The following is a 23,053-nucleotide window of genomic DNA, read 5'->3' on the forward strand; positions in this document are numbered from 1 at the left end:
CCTGCGATCAACTCTGAATTAGACCCTATATGCAAACTCAGTAGTACTTTCCATAGTAAACACTCAAACAAAGGAATTTACCTAAAATCATGTTTGCAAACATGGGCCTAACAACACTGTAAATTTCTTAAACTCGGTCCAGAATAGAAGTTTCAAACACATCACCTTTTCCCAGTATGTTTGGCATGTGTGTCATCTTAAAATTTTTTTGCATATTAAAAAAAAATAATTGTAGCCTAAACATCCAATTATTTACATGGGAACAATGGGGGTCATTAAGACCTGATCTCTTGCTAGTTTTTTTCGCTGCGCTGCGACCAGGTCAGAACTGCACATGTGTATGCACCACAATGTGCAGGCGTGTCGCACAGGTACAAAGCGGATCGTTGCTGTGCAATGGGTTTTACGAAGAATCCATTCGCACAGCCGATCGCAAGGAGATTGACAGGAAGAAGGTGTTTGTGGGTGGCAACTGACTGTTTTCAGGGAGTAGTTGGAAAAACGCAGGTGTGTCCAAGCGCTTGCAGGGCGGGTGTCTGACGTCAATTCCGGTCCCGGACAGGCTGAAGTGATCGCAGAGCCTGAGTAAGTGCTGGGCTACTCAGAAACTGCAAAAGATCTTTTTGTACCACTCGGCTGCACATGCGAATCGCACACTTGCAAAGCTAAAATACACTTCCCTGTGCAAATGTAAATTTTTATCATGTTGTGTATTTATAAACTATCACTGTTTTAACCATTTTGTTATTGTGTGTGCTCAGCTTAATTCCATGTGTGTCTTACTGCATAAAACATACAGAAGTGTTCTCATACATCTACATCCTGCTTCAGCCATGCAGTGGGTGATGCCTGGAGTGAGTAAGCTGACAGGTTCCATGCATCTCCGTTAGGGTTGAACATTTTTTGTTTGCCAAAAATGCATCTTATTCATATCACTATGCACAAGCAGGGTAACATAGAAACAGAATTTGACGGCAGATAAGAACCACTTGGCCCATCTAGTCTGCCCCTTTTTTTATCCTTTAGGTAATCTCAATCCTTTTTGAACCTTTGTGGGTCATTCCGAGTTGTTCGCTCATTGCCGATTTTCGCAACTGAGCGATTAAGGAGAAAATGCGCATGCGCATGGTACGCAGTGCGCATGCGCTAAGTATTTTAGCTCAAAACTTAGTAGATTTACTCACGTTCGAACTAAGAATTTTCATTGTTGAAGTGATCGGAGTATGATTGACAGGAAGTGGGTGTTTCTGGGCGGAAACTGACCGTTTTCTGGGAGTGTGTGGAAAAAGGCAGGCGTGCCAGGATAAAACACGGGAGTGTCTGTAGAAACGGGGGAGTGGCTGGCCGAACGCAGGGTGTGTTTGTGACGTCAAACCAGGAACGAAACAGGCTGAGCTGATCGCAATGCAGGAGTAAGTCTCGAGCTACTCAGAAACTGCTAAGAAATTTCTATTCGCAATTCTGCTACTCTTTCGTTCGCAATTCTGCTAAGCTTAGATACACTCCCAGAGGGCGGCGGCCTAGCGTGTGCAATGCTGCTAAAATCTGCTAGCGAGCGAACAACTCGGAATGACCCCCGTAATTCTTTGTAAGGATATTCATATGCATATCCCAAGCATGCTTAAATTGCTCTATAGTCTTAGCCTCTACCACCTCTGATGGGAGGCTATTCCACTTGTCCACTACCCTTTCTGTGAAGTAATTTTTCCTTAAATTGCCCCTGAACCTGCCTCCCTCCAGTTTCAGTGTATGTCCTCAAGTTCTTATACTCCTCTTCCTTTGAAGAATGTTTCCCTCCTGAACTTTGTTAAATCCACTGTTATATTTGAAAGTTTCTATCATGTCCCCCTTTTCCCTTCTCTCCTACAAACTATACATGTTAAGATCTTTTAGCCTTTCCGGGTAAGTTTTGTGATGTAGGCCAAGTATCATTTTAGTTGCACTTCTTTGTACACTCTCTAATGTACAGGTTATATCCTTCTTGAGATATGGTCTCCAGAACTGGACACAGTATTCAAAATGAGGTCGTACCAATGACCTATACAGTGGCATTATTACTTCTTTTTTCCTGCTACTGATTCCTCTCGCTATGCAACCAAGCATCTGACTTGCCTTACTCATTGCTTTGTTGCATTGCTTTCCTGCCTTTAAGTCACTTGAAATAGTGACTCCTAAATCCCTTTCCTCCTCAGTAGTTTCCATTATAGTACCCTTGATACTATATTTAGCCTTGGTTTTTTTAGACCAAAATTCATGATTTTGCATTTTTTTTAGCAATAAACTGTAGTTGCCACGTTCTTGACCATTTCTCAAGCCTACCTAGGTCATCAATCATTTGTTTTACCCCTCCCGGTGTGTCTACACTGTTGCAAATCTTTGTATCATCTGCAAAAGGGCATACTTTCCCTGTAATACCATTTGCAATGTCACCAACAAAGATATTAAAGAGAACTGTTCCAAGTACATATCCCTAGAGTACTCCACTGGTAACATTTCCTTCCAAAGACTGCACTCCATTTACTACAACTGTCTGTTACCTATCCTGCAACCAGGTTCTTATCCATTTAACTGTTTTATAACCCACCCCCACGCTTCCAAGTTTATTTAGTAGTCTGCAATGTGGGACAGTGTCAAATGCCTTACTAAAGTCTAGATATGCTACATCTACAGCTCCCCCTTGATCTATTATTTTCATCACAGAGTCAAAAAAAGTCAGTAAGATTTGTTTGGCATGATCTCCCACCAGTAAATCCATGCTGTTTTGGATCCTGTAAGTTGTTTGATTTAAGATATTCCACAACTCTTTCTTTTAATAGTTTTTCCATTACTTTCCCTACTACTGATGTAAGGCTTACTGGTCTGTAGATACTTGCTTCTTCCTTGCTTCCACTTTTGTACAGTGGAACTACATTTGCTCTTTTCCAGTCCTCTGGAATGGCACCTGTATTTAGTGACTGGTTAAATAATTCTGCTAATGGTGCCACCAGCACATGTTTTAGCTCTTTTAGTATCCTTGGGTGTATCACATCTGGCCCCATTGATTTATCTACTTTTAGTTTTGAAAGATCTGCTAGGACCTTCTCCTCTGTAAATGTACTTTCATCTACCTTATTTTTAAGAATGTCCTTGCAGCTTAACTGTGGCCCCTTCCTTTCTCCTTCTGTAGTAAATACTGAGCAAAAATAATGCTTTAGATGATCTGCTATTGCCTTGTCTCCCTCCACCAAATTCTCACTCTCTGTCTTAAGTCTTATTATTCCTCCATTTGATTTTCTCCTTTCATTTACATACTTAAAAAAGTTTTGCCCCCTTTATCTAATGACTGGGCCATTTTCTCCTCAGCTTCTGCCTTTGCACATCTGATCACTTTCTTAGCATCGTTCCTTCTGTCAAAATACACCTCTTTGTCATTATTTTGAGTCTGTATTTCCTAAAAGCCATCTTTTTTGCTTTCATACTAGTTGATACTTCTTTTGTGAACCACACTGGCTTCCTTTTCCTGTTGCTTTTTCTAACCCTTTTGATACAAAGGTCTGTTGCCCATAGTACTGCACTTTTCCGTTTTTCCCACCTCTCCTGCACTCCTTCCAAGTTCCTCCAGTCCGCCAATGAATCACTTAAACATCTTCCCACTTTTGCAAAGTCAGCATTCCTAAAATCATAGTAACATAGTAACTAAGGTTGAAAAAAGACAATTGTCCATCGAGTTCAACCTATTTGTGGTCTCCTATGCAGTCTTATTATAGGACTAGTTATTTTTATGTTAGGACTAGTTATATTAACTATAATGCGTGCCTACGCATCATAACCCTAAATATTTCTATCCAATAGGAATTTATCTAACCCATTCTTAAAGGTGTTGGCTGAGTCTGCCATTACTACTCAGGCAGGGAATTCCAAACACGTATTGTGCTTACTGTGAAAAAACCTTTTAGCCTCAATATGCGGAAACTCTTCTCCTCTAACCTAAGCGAGTGACCATGTGTACTCTGTGCTAATCTAATAGAAAAGAGGTCCCTCCCAAGCTCTGTGTATTGACCCCTTATATATTTGTAGATGTTGATCATGTCCCGTCTTAGTCTCCTCTTTTCCAATGTAAACATGCCTAGCCTTGCAAGCCTTTCCTTGTATTCCAGCATCTCCATGCCCTTTGGTCGCCCGCCTCTGAACCTTTTCTAGCTCCAGGATATCCTTTTTATAATATGGTGCCCAAAATTGCACACAGTATTCAAGATGTGGCCTCACTAGTGATTTATATAATGGGAGTATAATACTATCGTCCCTTGCATCAATTCCCCGTTTTATGCATGCTAATATCTTATTAGCCTACTTTGCTACACTCCTACTTTGGGTACTGCTGCTTAATTTATCTATGTAAACCCCTAGGTCTTTTTCCAGTACAGAATCCACTAATATTACCCCATTTAGTATGTAGGTGTTATTTTTGGTCCTGCTCCCACCTGGGACTTGTCTGTGTTGAACCTCATTCTCCATTTTGCTGCCCATGCTTCCAGTTTAGTTAAGTCATTCTGAAGAGACTCAGCATCTCCATCCGTATTTATAACCTTACACAATTTGGTATCGTCTGCGAAAATTGACACCATGCTCTTTAGACCTACTGTTAGATCGTTGATGAAAATGTTGAACAAAAGTGGTCTGAGTACAGACCCTTGTGGCACACCATTTAGTACTTTAGTCCAATTTGAAAATGATCCATCGACCACAATGCACTGCTCCCTATTATCTAACCAATTACTGACCCAAGTGCATATTGTGTTCCCTAGCCATATTTCTTGTAGCTTATAGATAAGATGCATGTGTGGTACAGTGTCGAAAGCTTTGGCAGTCTAAAAAGATTACATCCACCTCCTTACCATGATCAAGGTTCACACTTACTGTTTCATAAAAGCCAAGTAAGTTGGTCTGACATGATCTGTCCTTCACAAATCCATGTTAGTTCCTTTTAATGACCTTATTTGCTTCAAGGAATTTTTCCAATACTGTCCCTTAGAATACCTTCCAATACTTTCCCCACTATAGATGTAAGACTAACTGGTCTATAATTACCTGGTTCAGCTTTGCTCCCATTTTTGAATATCGGCACTACCTTCGCTATATGCCAGTCTTTGGGAACCATACCAGTTTTAACCGAATCCATGAAGATCATAATACAGGGCCAGTGTAATGTTATTTGAACTGCAACACCCCTATATTTTACAGCATACAAGAGCAGTGTGCTTTTCATTTTTAACAACTGCACCCCTGAATTTTTACAACATACAGGGCCAGTGTAATGGTATTTGAACAGCAACACCCCTGTATTATACAGCAGTGTGCTTTTAATTTTTAACCACTGCACCCCTGAAGTTTTACAACATACAGGGCCAGTGTAATGTTATTTGAACAGCAACACCCCTATATTTTACAGCATACAGCAGTGTGCTTTTAATTTTTAACAACTGCACCCCTGAATTTTTATAGCATACAAGGCCATTGTAATGTTTTTTTAATAGCAACACCCCTATATTTTACAGCATACAGCAGTGTGCTTTTAATTTTTTGAACAACTGCACCCCTGAATTTTAACAACATACAGGGCCAGTGTAATGTTATTTGAACAGCAACACCCCTATATTTTAAAGCATGCAGGACCAGTTTGCTTTTAATTTTTAACAACTGCACCCCTGAATTTTTACAATATATAGGGCCAGCATCACCCCTATATTTTCCAGTTTACAGGAGGACAGTTCCCCTGCACCCTGTACAACACAGTGACAGTAAGGACAGCAACACCCATGTACAGCTGCAGCACATGAAACACAAGTGACAGCCAGGACAGCACCCCTAACACAGCACAGGTACACCAAAGTGACTGCAGCAACACCCCTACAGAGCACACACTAACTCCACCCGACGCCACCACCCACAGAAAGAGACAGAGGTCTGTCTTCCTCACTCTCCAAGTCCAGAGTGAAAATGGCATCACACTATTGATATAGGCAAAGTGGGAAGGGCAAACGAGGTGATTGAAGAAGTGCCATCCTCAGCCCATGATTTGTGCCACACACCATATGCAGACCACATGCTCATATCACTGGTAATGCCCCCCATATCCATGATCTCACTTCCTATGGCAGTACACAATAAGCCCTTTTAGAAATTTCAGCTTCAGGCCATGTAGACCTTAATCTGGCATCTGGACAATAAATAAATTAATTAGCTGTACCCAAGGTTATAATCAATAAGTCTAGTTGTCATTTCCAGTAATGGTTGGTTATCTGACAGTGTAAAAGTAGCTTTAGATTTTAGTTGTATTTCAAAAGTTTCAAAACAACAAGAATTTCATATAGTTTAAATATTATTTTGCAATTTACTCAATATTAAAGCTTTACAGGTTAAACTTATTTTTATTATAATATATATAATGAAATCTTTTTTGCAATCACCATGTGTGTTTATATATAGTGTGGTATGATCCTGTATTCACCTTCATAATAAAGCTACATACTGTATATACGTATAAATATTTCAGTGAACGTATGATATGGACTATGGGCATTATTACCAAAGCACAGCACTCACAATACTTACCTGTCTACTTAGAACAAGCAAGGTGACAAAAAATATGAAAAGAGATACAGATCCCATTGTCTTCAGGTCTTTCAGAACACCTGGCCTGCAGATAAAAAAATATTCTGTTATACAAACATCATTATCCAACATAATATAATTTACTATCCTGGCGCAAGGTGTAAATGAAATATATGTATCTGGATTTTTTATAAGCTATAGCATAAATCATAGGTTCTATAAAGCGGTTCTCAAGGCACCCCAAACAACGGTCCATGTTTTAAGTATATCCATGCTTGGCCACAGGTGACTTAGGTGGTCATTCCAAGTTGTTCGCTCGCTAGCACTTTTTAGCAGCCGTGCAAACGCTATGCCGCCACTAACTGGGAGTGTATTTTAGCTTAGCAGAAGTGCAAACGAAAGGATCGCAGAGCGGCGGCAAAGTTTTTGTGTGCAGTTTTAGAGTAGCTCAATACCTACTCAACGCTTGCGATGACTGCAGACTGTTCAGTTCCTGTTTTAACATCATGAACACGCCCTGCATTCGCCCAGCCACGCCTGCGTTTTTCCTGGCACGCCTGTGTTTTATCGAACAATCCCTGAAAACGGTCAGTTGCCACCCAGAAACGCCCCCCCGCATGTCAATCACCTTGTGTGAAACTACATCGTTCGTTGTAATAGTACTTCACGCATGTGCATTGCGCCGCATACGCATGCGCAGAAGTGCCGTTTTTTGGACTCATCGCTGCACAGCGAACGAATGCAGCTAGCGATCAACTCGGAATGACCACCTTAATTAGTATCTCAGTAAATTTAATTAAAACCATCAGTGCTGAGCCATGGATATACTTAAAACTTGGACCATTGGGGTGCCTTGAGGCCCACATTTGAGAACCTCTGGCATAAATGGTTTAAAATAACTAAAACACATAAAGTACACAAAATTTCTGATGGCAGCCCTACTTGTTGGCTACCTTTTGTAAAAGTTCCCTTACTCAGAATGGTAGACAACTCTTCACTCTCCTGAGGAGTTCTCTGGGCCAAATTCAGACCTGATCGCTAGGGTGTGTTTTCTGCATCCCTGCGATCAGGTAGTCGTCACCTACAGGGGGAGGGGGAAATCGCTGTGCAGGGGTGCGATCGCATGTGCAGGAGAGCTGCACAAACATAAATTTGTGCAGTCTCTGCACAGACCAGGACTTACTCTTTGCAGTGCAATGATCGGGCCGGAGCTGACGTCAGAAACCCGTTCAAATGCCTCGTCCCTCCTACGTTTCTATGGACACTCCTTAAAAACGGTCAGTTGCCACCCACAAATGGCCTCTTCCTGTCAGCCACCTTGCAATCGCCCGTGCGATCGCTTTTCTCGCACCATCCTGTCGCTGACCGCCGATCCCTGGCGCGGTAGACCGACGCGCCTGCGCATTGCAATGCATGTGCAGTTCAGACCTGATCACAGGCTGTACGAAAACGCAGCCTAGCGAGCAGGTCTGAATTAGGCCCTCTGTGAGGCAGGTGTTTGCCCTGTTTGTAGATCGGAGATTCAGCTGTCAGTCCCTGTGCATGATGTTAATCCCCTGCTGGTAAATCAACCCTTATAGGGTGCAGCTATGTCATGATGGACCCCTGGCTTCTTTATACTTGTGAGGCACTGCATAAGGGGAACCACTACTATTGGCTCTGCATAAGGGGCACTATACTGTGGTTTTGCATAAGGGGCCCTACACTACTCTGAGTATTGTCTAAGGGCCACTACTGCTGTGTGCATTATGTGTATTAGTGGCACTACTACTGTGGCATTGTGTTTACGGGCACTAATGTGGGCATTGTGTAAAAGGGGAACTACTGTTAGTGTTTTCATAACATGACTAAGGCACACTACTATGCGTGTAATGTGAATAAGATTGTGCTACTGTGTGGCATCATTTGAATTGGGGATACAATTGCGTGACCATGCCCTTTTTTTAGACCATGCACCTTTTTGTGGTGCACTTTCCCTTTATTTAATAGGCACCGGGGAGGCAGAGGGGGTGAGTTCCATCACCTCTCTAGAAACACTTTAAGCACTGAGTATTTGACTCTGGTAAAAGCATTTTGGTAAGTTTCCAAAACTACTTTATTAAATTGGTTTGTTATTGATTTTCATGTTCTTAATTGATTTTTTGAAGAAACTCTTGATAAAAAGGGCCTGATTCAAATGCGCCTGTTGTCCGATCCTGGATGTGATTATATAAAAATGCTAGTTTCAGTCCTCCCGCGGTGTAGATGCCTGTGTGTGAATGTGCAAGCACTGAGATGCCTACATTTAGCATCTCCGCACACTATAACACTACTGGTAAACGTTACATGCCATTATTGGTACACCATCAACACTTGCACCAGCCCTATGGCAGGTGCAGTTTATCCATCTGACTATTGCCCCTGTAGCTGCAGCTGTGTGTTTGGGAATGCAGCCACTTTCATTGACACTCCTGAGACACTCCCATAACACAACAATGAGACAGACTTTTTCTGGACTTTTTCTGCCCAGGAACGTCCATCGTTTTGACGCTCCATTTCTGATACTTTCTATCCCTACTGCAACAGCATCTTTGTACCATCAGATGGGTTTTCTATTTTTCGCACATGCACATTTGTAACTAATCATTGAAATACGTGACCACCGCCATTGCGTGCAAATTGCATGTTCCTCTGAATCAGGCCCTTAGTGATCCTAGAACTAGCTGATGACTTTAATCTCTGTCCCCATCGCAAATTGCCCCCTCTCTTTGATCTCTGTCTCCCATACCCCCATTGGCTAAGGGTAGGAGGTTTGTGGGTGGAACCATCTATGTTGTTGCAGTTGTGAGCACCAGCTTCAAGCACTGACAAGTGTTTTCCCCACCTTGTCATCTCTGCCCCCCAAACCCATATGTCTCTTCCTGACACCCCCTGTCTCTCTTATCTCTATACCACTGCCCTCTCTCCATCTTTTTTTATTTCTGACCATTCTTTGCCCTATGCCATGTCTGTCACTACTTGATCTCTGTCTCCCACCCCTCCTCTCTTTCATCTCAGTTCCCATCCCCCCTCTCTGTTTCATCTCTATCCCCTCCCATTCTGTTTCATCTATGTCCCCCCTCTCTTTTACCTCTGTTCCACTCCTCCTGCACATGTACTGCATAGGTGCTTATGCTCTCGTAAACAGGGCCAATGCGGGTGCGGCTTGTCGTAATCGCAATGTGGCTGCACATGCAACCCGTTCTTGGGTAAGATGGTCGCAGTAGCATCTGTATATGCCCCAGCATGTGGATGTAATAAAACTCACACATGATTGATCTTTCATTTGAAAACAGGTGCTATAGAAATGCCACTGATAGTTGGTACAGGACTTATTTGGGTTACTATCAGAGGAATTTCCAGAACATTTTGAAGATCCTAATGCTTCTAGAGACAGCAATGGTTGTTGATTTTATGCCCCAAAGCAATGCCTTAGTGAACTGTGTGCCCCAAAGTAGTGTCCTAATTACATTTATGCTCCAAAGTAGTGCCCTAGCTTTTGCTGTGCCCCATAGATTCACATTACACCACACTATGGGCTTGATTCAGGTCTAGTTAATTAGGTGCTAGGAAACAAGGGATTGAATCTGCACGAGTTTTAAAATGTTGATTATCATTGGGACATTACCAATATGAAAACACACTTCATTAATATCACACGCACTATAAAATTGGTGGTGCTCCTGGAATTAGTAGATAGAGACTACATTACAATAATGAGAGAGAGACACAAACACAAAAAAGGTGTTGCTGGAGCACTCTTAAATATAAATTGAAAAAATAAATACATTCAAAAAATACCAAAATATTTTTATTTTTATTTTAGTGAGGACAAAAAATTATGACTTCTTAAAAACTAACTTTTCTTATTACCATTTTATAATAGTGTAGGGATACCCAGATCCCTAGGTATCTATATTTATATAGTCCTTATAGTGGGGGTGGGAAATCCCCAAATTCAGGTGAAAAAATATTAATAACAGGGTTCAAATACCCAGTTTTAGAGTGAACAATGAAAATATTTATAGGAATGTATTTGCTCCTGGCAATGATTAATGTTAAATACTCTTTTATGCCAAAATCAGGAGTCTAAAATTCACCAGGATGCCGATACCTCAATTCAATTGGTCTAATTACCTATATTTAAACTGTAATAAATTCTGTCACCTGTCTACCTGAAAAGGGTATATATTACACATTATTTCAATGTCCCCATGCATTGATGTTCACTGAAACCAATAGTATAATTAGGGCTTGGTGAGAAAAAGAAAAACAATACACGTAATACAGTACTGCACCTTCACCTAGATTAATGAGGTGAGAGAACAAAAAGAGGGATATTTACACAGATCAGAGTCAAGGAGGACATCTAGGCAGCAAGCTTGTAGGGTAGGATTGATTGTCTAGTTATCAACTGTGATATAGGTTTCTAGGTGGTAACTACTATTGGTCTGTGGAAATATAATTAATTTTGTTTTGGGAATATTAAGTTTCAGGTGGTGAGATGACATCCAAGAGGAAACATCAGAAAGCCATTCAGTGACATGGACCAAAGCAGATGGAGACAAATTAGAGGAGGATAGGTAGATTTGAGTATCATCTGCATACAGATTATCTGAAGTCCAAAAGAACTGGCTAGTTTACCAAGAGATGTGGTATAGATTGAGAAAAGCAGAAGGCCTAAGACAGTGCTTTGTTGTACTCCAAATGATAGAGGTAGCAAAGAGAAGCTAGATTCAGAGAAGCAGACACTGAAAGAGCTCTGCAGTCTCCTTGTGTTTATGAAACCATCAGCCCAACTGGGCAATGAACAACATTCTTAGCCTGTTGCCCAGCTAGTAGTCACATACATCGGGTGCACTAAGTACTCCTTTCAAGTCTGCTCTGCTGCACTAATTTCTGTCACAAAACGGGGTTTGGCAGTGCTGCCTTGCCAGGCATTCTCCTACCTGCTCCGGGTGCAGAGGTGCATGTCATCTCCCTCAGCTCCATGTGTCAGTCCCCGCCGACTCCTTCAGTGTGCTGAGTCCTGTTTGCATCCTTTGCTGACTCCGCAGCCATTACTGTCTCCATGTGTCCCCAAAACACTGTAGTTTCCCTCCAAGCCCAGTACTGGGTGCAGCCATGACAGTCCATGGCCATGGCCAATCACCATAGAGCCAGGTGTATAAAGCCAGTCTCCTAGCACTGTGGAATCACCAGTGCTTTGTTGTTTATATACTGTATGCAGTCTGCAAACCTGCTCCTGGTTACTCTGGACTCCAGTGCTAAATTCCATCAATAGCACTAACCTGGTTTCAACAGCTATCCTGTTTAACTGCTACTCTACTCATCAGTTAATCCCGGTGTCCTGATCTGGTCATCTGTCAATCCTGGTGTCCTACTCTGCTCATTGGTCAAGCCCGGTGTCCTTCTCTGCTCATTGGTCAATCTTGGTGTCCTTCTCTGCTCATCAGTCAATCCCAGTATCCTGCTCTGTTCATCATTCAATCCCAGTGTCTCATACTGCTCATCAGTTAAATCCGGTGTCCTGCCCTGCTCATTGGTAAATCCCGGCATCCTTCTCTGCTTATTGGTCAATTCCGGTGTCCTTCTCTGTTCATTGGTAAATCCCAGTATCCTGCTCTGTTCATCAGTCAATCCCGGTGTCCCATCCTGCTCATCAGTCAATCCTGGTGTCCTGCCCTGCTCATTGGTCAATCCCGGCGTCCTGCCCTGCTCATCGGTCAATCCTGGTGTTTGGCTGCTCCTCAATGCTCATTGGTCAATCCCGGTGTCCTGCCCTGCTCACTGGTCAATCCTGGCATCATACCCTGCTCATTGGCCAATCCTGGTGTTTGACTGCTCTTCACTGCTCATTGGTCAATCCTGGTGTCCTGCCCTGCTCATCGGTCAATCCCGGTATTCGGCTGCTCCTCACTGCTCATTGGACAATCCCAATGACCTGCTCTGCTCATCGATCAATCCTGCTGTCCTGTCTTGCTCATCAGTAAAAGTACTTTCATGTAACAGAGTAGCTGGCCTGAATTCTCCCAGCACTCTGAGTATTCTGCAAAGTTGGCCTGCATTCTCCCAGCTCATCGCTAACATCCCACACACGGTACTTTCATGTAATGGAGTAGCTGATCTACATTCTCCCAGCACTCTGAGTTTCAGTATAGCTGGCCTGCATTCTTCCATCTCATCGCTGTTGCCATACTCAAGGTAATGTAATGTAATAGCTGGCATGGATTTTTCCAGCTACCTGCTGTTATTCCTGATCTTTTATTCATTGCCCAAACTACGTTTATTATACCTGTTGAATCTTCGATTTGTGTATGAATAAATTTTTTATCAAACATGCTACATTCTGCATTGGTAATTCAAGCTAGGGCCCTGTACTTCAGCTTAGTCCTGGTGCACAACTAAACTCACCTGTGACAGTTCCTTCCTGAGTCTGAACCAGCTGTCTGAACTGCGGATGCCCAAGTAATCCCTTCCCTCTCTGCCTAACCTGAGTCTCCACCCCTTCTTATCCTCTACTGTCATCCTAGAATAGAGTCATCTAGACTCTGTTCTGCTGAATCTACTCAATCCTGTTTCTGGCCAAGAAACCACTCTATGACCCTGACTCTAGGTTTTCTGAATATGCCAATCTACTCACTTCTGTCTCTGGCCAAGACCGTGCCCGCTCCTCCACCCTGTCTGACTTTTTATCTACTCTCTTTGGTCCCTGCCAGAGATCCCACAAGCTCATTCAGGGTATTAGCTCCTTCCCCAGTCTATCCTGACAAGTGGAGTAAGTGCCAGTGGATGTGTGAAAATATTTAGATGTTATCTAGTTGGGTGTAATTCATTATTCTTTTCCTGAGGGGGATATTTTAATACCGTTTGTGCTGGGGTAGTTTATTAATTTACTAATGGGGGTATTATTATTGTTTTTGTGTGTGTTGTGTATTCTCTGTCTTGTATGGTGGTCTTTTAGTACCAACATGTTTGGTATGGAACATTTGAGGCAAATCTGGTCCTCTACAGCAGATTTATTGATGATATGTATATTTACAGTTATTCACAGAGGGTGTGAACACTAACAATTTTGGTTTTAAATTCACCTTCACTTATTATTATACATTTACCACTTTCCTGGATGTTGCACTCTTGGTGAGGGGAGATGATTTAGAAACAGAGACATACATAAAACCTTATGTTTGGACTATAGAAGCTCTCATGTAAGAGTATGGAAAGAAAATATTCCCAAGGGACAACTAGTGATAGTAAAACTAAATTGTTATACCGAAGGGGCATATCATAGACAGAAATCATTCTCGGAACAAGGATATCTAGAGAAAATAATACAAGAAGCGTATGATAAGTAAGTGGAATAGACAGAAAGTTACTACTGAGGACTTAAGATTTTAAACAGAAAAGAAAGAGGTGTTTTAATGAAAGGTTCGTAATATTTGCCACGCAGTTTAGTAACTGCGCTAAAGACATTAAAAAAATCATTAAGAAACCACATCATTGTTAATGCAAGATGAATTATAAAAAAATTAGAAAGAACTGAAGGGCAAATTCATCTTCAGGAAAGCTAAAATAAACCTTAGATATAAACTGGTATCTAGCCACTTTTATGATAAAGGAGGTATGAACATAAAACAGTGGTTTTTAAACTGTTTGCCGTGGCACCCTGGGGCGCCAAGAGGCTCTTGCAGGGGTGCCTTGGATTGGTGGTCCAGAACCAATTCAAAATCATTTTTGGACAATGTAATAGGCAAAACCAGTGTTGGTGGCTGCCAGTCTTTAAATATGTTGACAAACAGAAGCAAATCATGTTCCTCACCACATAATTGAACCCAAGGATTACATATAAACAGAATTTACTTTATTTACAATGTTTCTAAATTTCTCAATAAGAAACATTTGGCCTAGGAGTGCCATGACAAAAATTCTGATACTCTAGGGCACTGTGAGTCAAAAACGTTTGTGAACCTCTGACATAAAAGAAGAATAAAGAGTCACTGGCTACCAGAGACACCAATTGGTTACCATAGATGCGGAATCTTAGGCTGTGCAACTTGTTCTCTAGCTCCAACAAAAAAAAACTGACTTTGCATAATATACAATAGGAAAAGTGTTTGAGATCAAGGAATTGCTGAATTGTAAATCCTCCTGTGTCGGTTATGTGATTACCTATGGTTACGGTCTACAGTATGTTGGATGCACAATGGGCATGTTTGCATACAAGATATATGTGCAATACATTAGAGGGCAGTGCCGTAACTAGTCATTTTAGCGCTGTGTGCAAGAAACAGCATCGGCGCCCCCTATATATAAAAGAGGGCCAGTGTGCGCCTTCGGCACGCGCCAAAAATATAGAAGCGTGGCTTCACGGGGAAGGGGCATGGCCACAAAATAATACCAATACAAATTATGCAGAACAGTAGTCTCCATTATTCAAATTACGTTGCACAGTAGCGCTACTTACATATATTACACCAGTTAGAGTCCATTTTTACACATTACGCTAGGTAGAGACACTTTCACACATTATGCCAGGTAGAGCTCCTGTCACACATTATGCCAGGTAGAGCCCCGTTTACACACTATGGTAGGTAGAGTCCCCCTTTTTATAAATTATGGCAGTAGAGTAACCTTTTTTGCACATTACAGCAGCAAAGTCCCCCTTTATACACATTACAGTAACAGAGTCCCCATTCTTCCACATTATGACAGACAGAGTCCCCTTTTCACACATTATGGCAGTAGTCCCCCTTTTTACATATTCTGGCAGCAGAGTCCCCTTTTTACACATTATGGCGGCAGAGTCCCCTTTTTACACATTACGACGACAGAGTCCCCTTTTTTGCACATTATGGCAACAGAGTCCTCTTTTTTACACATTACAGCAGCAGAGTCCCCCTTTTTACACATTACAACATGCAGAGTCCCCTTTTTACACATTACGGCAGCAGTCCCCCTTTTTAAACATTATGGTGGCAGAGTCCCCTTTTTACACATTATGGTGACAGAGACCCCCTTTTTACACATTACAGCAGCAGAGTCCCCATTCTTACACATTATGACAGGCAGAGTCCCCTTTTTACACATTAAGGCAGCAGTGCCCCTTTTTACATATTACGGCAGCAAAGTCCCCTTTTTACACATTATGGTAGCAGAGTCCCCCTTCTCACACATTACAGCAGCTGAGTCCCCCTTTTTACACATTATGGTAGCAGAGTCCCCCTTTTTACACATTATGGTGGCAGAGTATGGTGGGGTCAACATATATAGACCAACAGAGGTGGCACTTTAAGGGACTTAGAAATCACAAGAGACAGCAGAGCCCACCCCCCAATCCACCAGCCCAGCTACCTGTTTTTGTGGGGAGTTGTAATGGACGTCACAGCCATCTCCCCACCGGGAATCAGACACCACAATCTCTCGTACCCGGCAGCTGCTGCAGGTCTCAGGGAGGAGGAGCCAGGGGTGGAGAGGGGCAGGGAGGAGAGGATCCACCCTCTTCTCATGCGGAAAAACCTCTGTTATTCTGGCCTCAGGCTGCGGCTGTCTGACTCCGGCATACTTTAAAGAGAAGCAGAAGCTGGCAGTGGTCCCTTGCAGCAGCAACAGCGGCCGGCGGAAGTAAGTGTACAGTAAATGTGCCATAGCGGCCGTGCTACCAGATGGTGTGCTCTCAGTGCATATGTATTGTGGGCAAGGCACCATTGGCACACAACTAGTTACGGCCCTGTTAGGGAGTATAAACCACTTCCCTTTTAAAACATTACATTGTGCCAAAATCAGAGTCTGAAAAATGTATCCATGAAAGCTATAGAACAGATTAAGGTCCCAAAGAGAGGAGGTGGTTTGGGAGGCTGAATTTAGGGTCTCATGCCCAAAGGACTGAATGATATGATAATATTGAACAAGATCTGAACAATCATATATCCCCTCGACAATATCTGAAGTCCTAAGATCTAGAGACTTTTATACGAACACATTATGAAGAAAATATTTTTTGTTGTTATCAATACTGCACAGCAAAACTAATTAATTACACTACTGTATTATGAGTATCCATATTTATTTTTACTGTATCCTGTCCATACAAGTTATTGAGGACACCTCACGTATTGAAGATGATTTCATATTGGTACAGAGGGACTCTGCACAGTGGAACTAGAGGTCCCTCTGGATCACCATGCAGACTGACTAGGATATCAATAATAATAATAATAATAATAATAATAATAATAATAAAAATCAAAATAGATATATAAAAATATATGCAAATGTATGTGACATATTGGGTATTTATTGTTAAGAATAAGTGCAGACAATAAATTGTGCTATTATGAGCTTTTATACTAAGTTTCATTGTATCTTGTACGTATAAGTTTTTTCTATGTACCAGAGATGATGTTTTGGCACTGAGCGACTCTACATGGTGGAGTTAGAGGTTTTTCTGAATCACCATGCAGAGCGACTCTAGTATCAACAATAATAATAAGTAGACATGTGCACCGGACACTTTTCGAGTTTTGTTTTTTTGTTTTGGATCTCCGTTCTTGTTTTGGATCTGGATTGGTTTTGGTTTTGGATCTGGATTTTTCTTTGGAAATAAACAAAACATAAAAACAGCTAATTTCACAGAATATTTTTTTGTTTTATTCTACAGTATTATTAACCTCAATAACATTAATTTCCATTCTATTCTGAACACCTCACAATATTGTTTTTAGGTCAAAAGGTTGCACAGAGGTAGCTGGATGACTAAGCTAAGCAACACAAGTGGGCAGCACAAACATCTGGCCCATCTAGGAGTGGCACTGCAGTGGCAGACAGGATGGCAGTTTTAAAAACTAGGCCCCAAAGAGCACATAATGCAAAGGGAAAAAAAAGAGGTGCAAGATGGAATTGTCCTCGGGCCCTCCCACCCACCTTATGTTATTTAAACAGGACATGCACAGTTTAATAAACTCATCATTTCAGCGATAGGTGGTCCCCCTGGAAAAAGCTTGCCAAGTTCTCCGAATCATAGCTACCTATAAACATACCACCTCCATATTTGATGACTTTTGGTGATTAAAAATTAGAGACGTGCACGCAATTAGGAACAACCCACAGGCTTTCACCTCCACTCCTATCTTGGTGTGGAACAGAAAGAACTTCAACCAAGCAAATGTATAATTACCACATTACTGGACAAACTGAAAAACTAGGGCCAAAGCCTCCAAATTTGTACCCCCTTCTCCATTATCAAGGATTACGATAATCTCGGATTTAATGCTAGGATGCAAATAAAATTATTTATACCACAGGATCAAGATTGGATATTTTCCCCTCCACAGAGTCTGGAGACTTATTTTGTGAAAATCTTGTGGGTTTCTTTTTTTCCATTTTTTAATTGCATTTTTATTTACATATTTTGTGGCAGATGCCTTATTTTCATTTTTTACAGCTCCCAGTTACACGCATGTGAGCATACCTGTGTGTCCCAGGTACACGCATGTGAGCATACCTGTGTGTCTTGTTTATTTTATTCATATTTTATTTTGAAATAAAGCATCCCTTTAGATATTTTAGCAGCCCCTCGTGAGCCCCCACAGCAGCCTCGGATCGGGCAAGTTGAGTTCGGTTGGGTTCGGTACAGTATTAAGCAGGACTGTGCAGTTAATTTTTTGTTATTCAGCCCGTGCCCTAGTGGAGCTTACCACTCTAGTCCAAACTCATTTCATATTACAAGTATGACTGTGGGAGGAAGCAATGCTAACCTCTGGGCCACCAGCATACCTCAGCCTAGCAAGCCAGACATCTTCCTGGCTGTAAGCCACCATGAGACTCCATACTGGTCCCTTATTCAGTAGCTGTTTGTGCCTTACATGAGCTCCTGGCCCATCTAGTGCTGCAGTGCAATAAAAAGCTGATGCAATGCAAGATCACTGAAACTGAGTTCTTCTAACACCGCAAGGTCTTGCGATAACCCTACGCAGCCCTTATATTGTACAATTATTAAAGAGAAAACATTTACAAAATAATGGAAAAGAACCCTGTACAACAATTGCGCATCTTGTAAATAATCCCAAAATGTGGAACATTAATAAATCAAAATTAAGGTTGACTAATTGGAGCCATTCATTTGAGTCCCTAACATGAAATAACTGAGAAGAACATCTCTCTAATACTGGGTACACAGCGCACACTAGAAAACATATCTACTAGAGATGAGTGGGTTCAGACAAGGAACCCTAGGAATTATACGGCAGCGCCTCTGGACTTACACAGCAGACAGGCAGCACTCCTGGATGTATACAGGAGATAGGCAACACCCCTGGACTTATACAGCATAGGCAGCACCCCTGGAGAATTACACAGCACAGCAGACAGGCAGCATCACCCCAGGACTTAAACAGCAGTGGGGCAGCACCCCTGGACTGATAAGGCAGAGAGGGAGCACTCCATATAGGGCAGCACCCCTAGAATGATGTGGCAAAGAAAAGATGTGCAAGATGGAATTGTCCTTGGGCCCTCCCACCCACCCTTATATTGTATAAACAGGATATGCACACTTTAACAAACCAATTATTTCAGCAACAGGGTGTGCCACATGACTGTGGCTGAAATTATTGGTTTGATTGGGCCCCCACCAAAAAAGAAGCAATTAATCTCCCCTTGCACAAACTGGCTCTACAGAGGCAATATGTCGTCCTCATATTCATCCTCCAATTCCTTACCACCTTCAGTGTTTATATCCTCATCCTCACAAAGAAATAATTTCACACCACAGAGGTGGATTTTTTGGTATTTTGCCCAAACATGACAATGGGCTTTTCATTCCATGGCCAACAACTGTCTCCACTGTTGCCTTATTCAAACAAACCACATCACCATCAGAATCCTCATTGTCAATGTCCTCCTCAGCACCAGCTACACCAATATCCTCATCCTGGTGTACTTCTACAGTGACATCCTCTATCGCAATATCAGCAACTGGACTGGCAGTGCTCCTTCCAGCACTTGCATGGGGCATGGAAAATGGTGGTAGGAGCCTTCTCTTCCCATACAGTCTTGGGAAGGTCAGGCCTAGACATCACAATCTTGGACACACTTGGACTATCCTTGGGGATTTGTGATATTTCTGAATGCACAGTTGTTTTTTCCTGTGCATTAACAAGCTTTATTTATTTTTTGAGAGGGAGGAGGGCTTCCATATTCATGAGAAGCTGAACCACCAGTTATGAACATAGGCCAAGGTCTTAGCCTTTCCTTGCCACTTTGTGTCATGAATGGCATATTGCCAATTTTACGTTTCTCTTCAGATAATTTCTTTTTTTTTTTGGTTATTAATTTTTTCTTCTTGAATTTTACATGCCCTCTTTGACATTGGGCTTTGGCCTTAGCAGACAATGATGATGGAATTGCATCGGCAATATCATGACTGGTGGCAACAGCAGTTTCCGCACTAGTACTAGGAACTGGAATTGGTTCCTGATCTTTCACTATTTGTTCCTCAGAATTTTTGTTCTCCATTTCACAGGACAGCGCCCCTTTATTATTACAGCACACAGAACAGTGCCTCTTTATTTTTAAATACCCCTGTATTTTTGCAGCATACAGGACAGGGCCAGTGTTCCTTTATTTTTACGACATCCCTGTATTTTTACAACATACAGGACAGGGACACAGCACCCTTGTATTTTCACAGCACCCCTGTATTTTTAAAGCACCCCTGTATTTTTACAGCATACAGGACAGGGCCAGTGTTCCTTTATTTTTACAATACCCCTGTAATTTAACAGCATACAGAACAGGGCCAGTGTTCAGGATGCAGGACAGCACCCCTGTATTTTTACAGCACCCCACTTGCAGGACAGGGCCAGTGCTCCTTTATTTTTAACCCCTGTAGTTTTACAGCATACAGGACAAGGACACAACACCCCTGTATTTTTAGAGCATACAGGACAGAGACACAGCACCCCTATATTTTCACAGCCCTGTTTTTTACAACACCACTGTGTTTTTTCAGCATACAGTACAGGGCCAGTGTTCCTTTATTTTTCCAACACTCCTGTATTTTTACAGCATACAGGACATGGACTCAGCATCCCTGTATTTTCACAGAACCCCTATATTTTTACAGCATACAGGACAGGGCCAGTGTTCCTTTATTTTTAAAGCCCCCTGTATTTTTACAGCATACAGGACAGGGGCACAGCACCCCTGTATTTTTACAGCATACAGGACAGGGACAGTGTTCCTTTATTTTTAACCCTCCCCCCTGTATTTTACAGCATACAGGACAGGGACACAGCACCCTTGTATTTTCACAGCATCCCTGTATTTTAACAAACCTTTATTTTTTACAGAATACAGGACAAGAACACAGCGCCCCTGTATTTTCACAGCATCCCTGTATTTTTACAACATACCAGACAGGGCCTGTGTTCCTTTATTTTTAACCCCCCTGTATTTTTAAAGCACACAGAACAGTGCCCCTGTACACCACAGGACTGCAGCACCACTGTACAGAACCCAAATCAGCACAGGACACCCCAGAACAGCAAACCTGTACAGCACAAGACAATAGCACCCCTACTCCACAGCACAGTACTCCAGCACAGGACACCACCCCTGAACAGCACAGTACACCACCCCAGAACAGCACAGAACAGCAGCAACCCTAACAGCACAGTACACCAGCACAGGACCCCACCCCAGAACAGGACAGCAGCACCCCTGTCTCCCTCACTCTCCAAATCTGGATTGAAAATGGCGGTGACATGTGGCTCCTTATATTGAATCCAAAACCCGCGAGAATTTTACAGTGGGATGATAATGTTTTGCCTCGCTCTGGGATCCGAGTTTGTTGGGAAGTCCCGAGCCAGGCTCGGATCGTGAAATTCGGGGCGGGGGGCTTTCGGATCTTGGAGATCCAAACCCGCTGGTCTCTAAATAAATGTAAATAAAAATATAAAAACTAGTGTAAATTTAGGTGCTACAGTGGGTATTTATTGTTGAGAATAAGAAAATATATTCCATATACTGTATATTTGCAAAACAATTGAATTAGCCACACTAGATGTGCAATCATTATACACAGTGATACCCCATGAACAAGGCATTGCAGTAATCCATGATATCTTTGTTGATAACGGCCATATTTCACCTCCTGTTGTATTTTTGGTTGGAATGGTTGAACTGGTACTAAAAAACATTTTTTTATGTATGGGCAACAATTCTATACCCAGGTAAAGGGCACCGCTATGGCTAAAAATTGGAACCAGCCTATGCCAATCTGTATATGACATCATATGAAAAAATATATATTTTGCACCCATACAGTTCTAAGATTCTATTCTATTATCGTTTCATAGATGACATCTTTTTGGTTTGGTCTGGCACAAGGATTGATTTTCAACTGATGGCTGACACCTTCAATGTGACTGATGAACCGGCACTGAATAGTAGAGTCCATTATATATGTCACACAGCACAGTAGTGTCCCTTGTGCACAATAAACCACATAGTAATGTCTGTAATTCTCATTACACCGTACATTAGGGTCCCTTATACACGCTACACTGCTCAATAGTGTCCCTCATACACATTACACCACATAGTAGTGCTCGTTATTAACATTACACTACACAGTAGTGTCCATTATTAACATTACACTGAACAGTAGCCTACTGTATGTCATTCCTATTAAACTGCTCAACAGTTTCCATTATTCCTGTTACACAACATAGTAGTATATGTTAGTCACATTACACTGAACAGCATTGCCTGTTATTCACATTACACCACACAGTAGTGTCCGTTATTCACATTACGCCACACTGTAGTACCCCTTATTCATATTACACCACACAGTAGTGTCTGTTGTTCACATTATACAACACAGTATTGTCTGCTAGTCACATTACACTGCAAAGTAGTTATATGGGTTACAACACACAGTAGTGTCCGTTATTCCATTACACCACACAACAGTGTCCATTATTCCTGTTACACTGAACAGTAGTGTCCATTTCATTATGTGGCCAGTTCCACCCACAAAACTTCTGTGCCGCAGCACTAGCCACACCACCTTAGTTATTACCCTGCCCAGACATTACATTTTCCCCTACTATTCTCATTTATAATCCATCTCATACCTCTCAACCCCTTCATTCCTTAATTAAAATCATGCCCACCCACTCCCTGACCTGGCAAACCCACTTCACCCTAAAGTAAATCATGTCCCAAAATTGCCCCCCCCAGCCCCCGAGACTGACAACCCCATTCCCCCTCAATTAAAGTCATTTCCCAGAATTGATTTCTGTCTGATAAAAGATCAATCCACTGTGAAACCTCAGACCTATGATAGGCAGTCCAATCCAGCTACTCACCTTCCTCCTGCTGATGCAAACGCTTCAGTTTCTGACGGCTCTGTCTCTGCACATTTCTGCTGAGTCCATCCTAA

General features: G+C 42.0%; 1 protein-coding gene across 1 annotated transcript in view; it reads right to left on the reverse strand.

The window, feature by feature from the left end:
• The window catches only part of ADCY2 (adenylate cyclase 2), a 1,664,414-nt gene that overhangs the window by 202,043 nt on the left and 1,439,318 nt on the right, over positions 1 to 23,053 (reverse strand). The window contains exon 19 of the mRNA XM_063922769.1: positions 6,592 to 6,676. Within this exon, the coding sequence (XP_063778839.1) occupies positions 6,592 to 6,676 (85 nt within the window). The remainder of the gene's footprint in view (positions 1 to 6,591; positions 6,677 to 23,053) is intronic.

This window comes from Pseudophryne corroboree, chromosome 5 (genome assembly GCF_028390025.1).
Source record: "Pseudophryne corroboree isolate aPseCor3 chromosome 5, aPseCor3.hap2, whole genome shotgun sequence".
NCBI lineage: Eukaryota > Metazoa > Chordata > Amphibia > Anura > Myobatrachidae > Pseudophryne > Pseudophryne corroboree.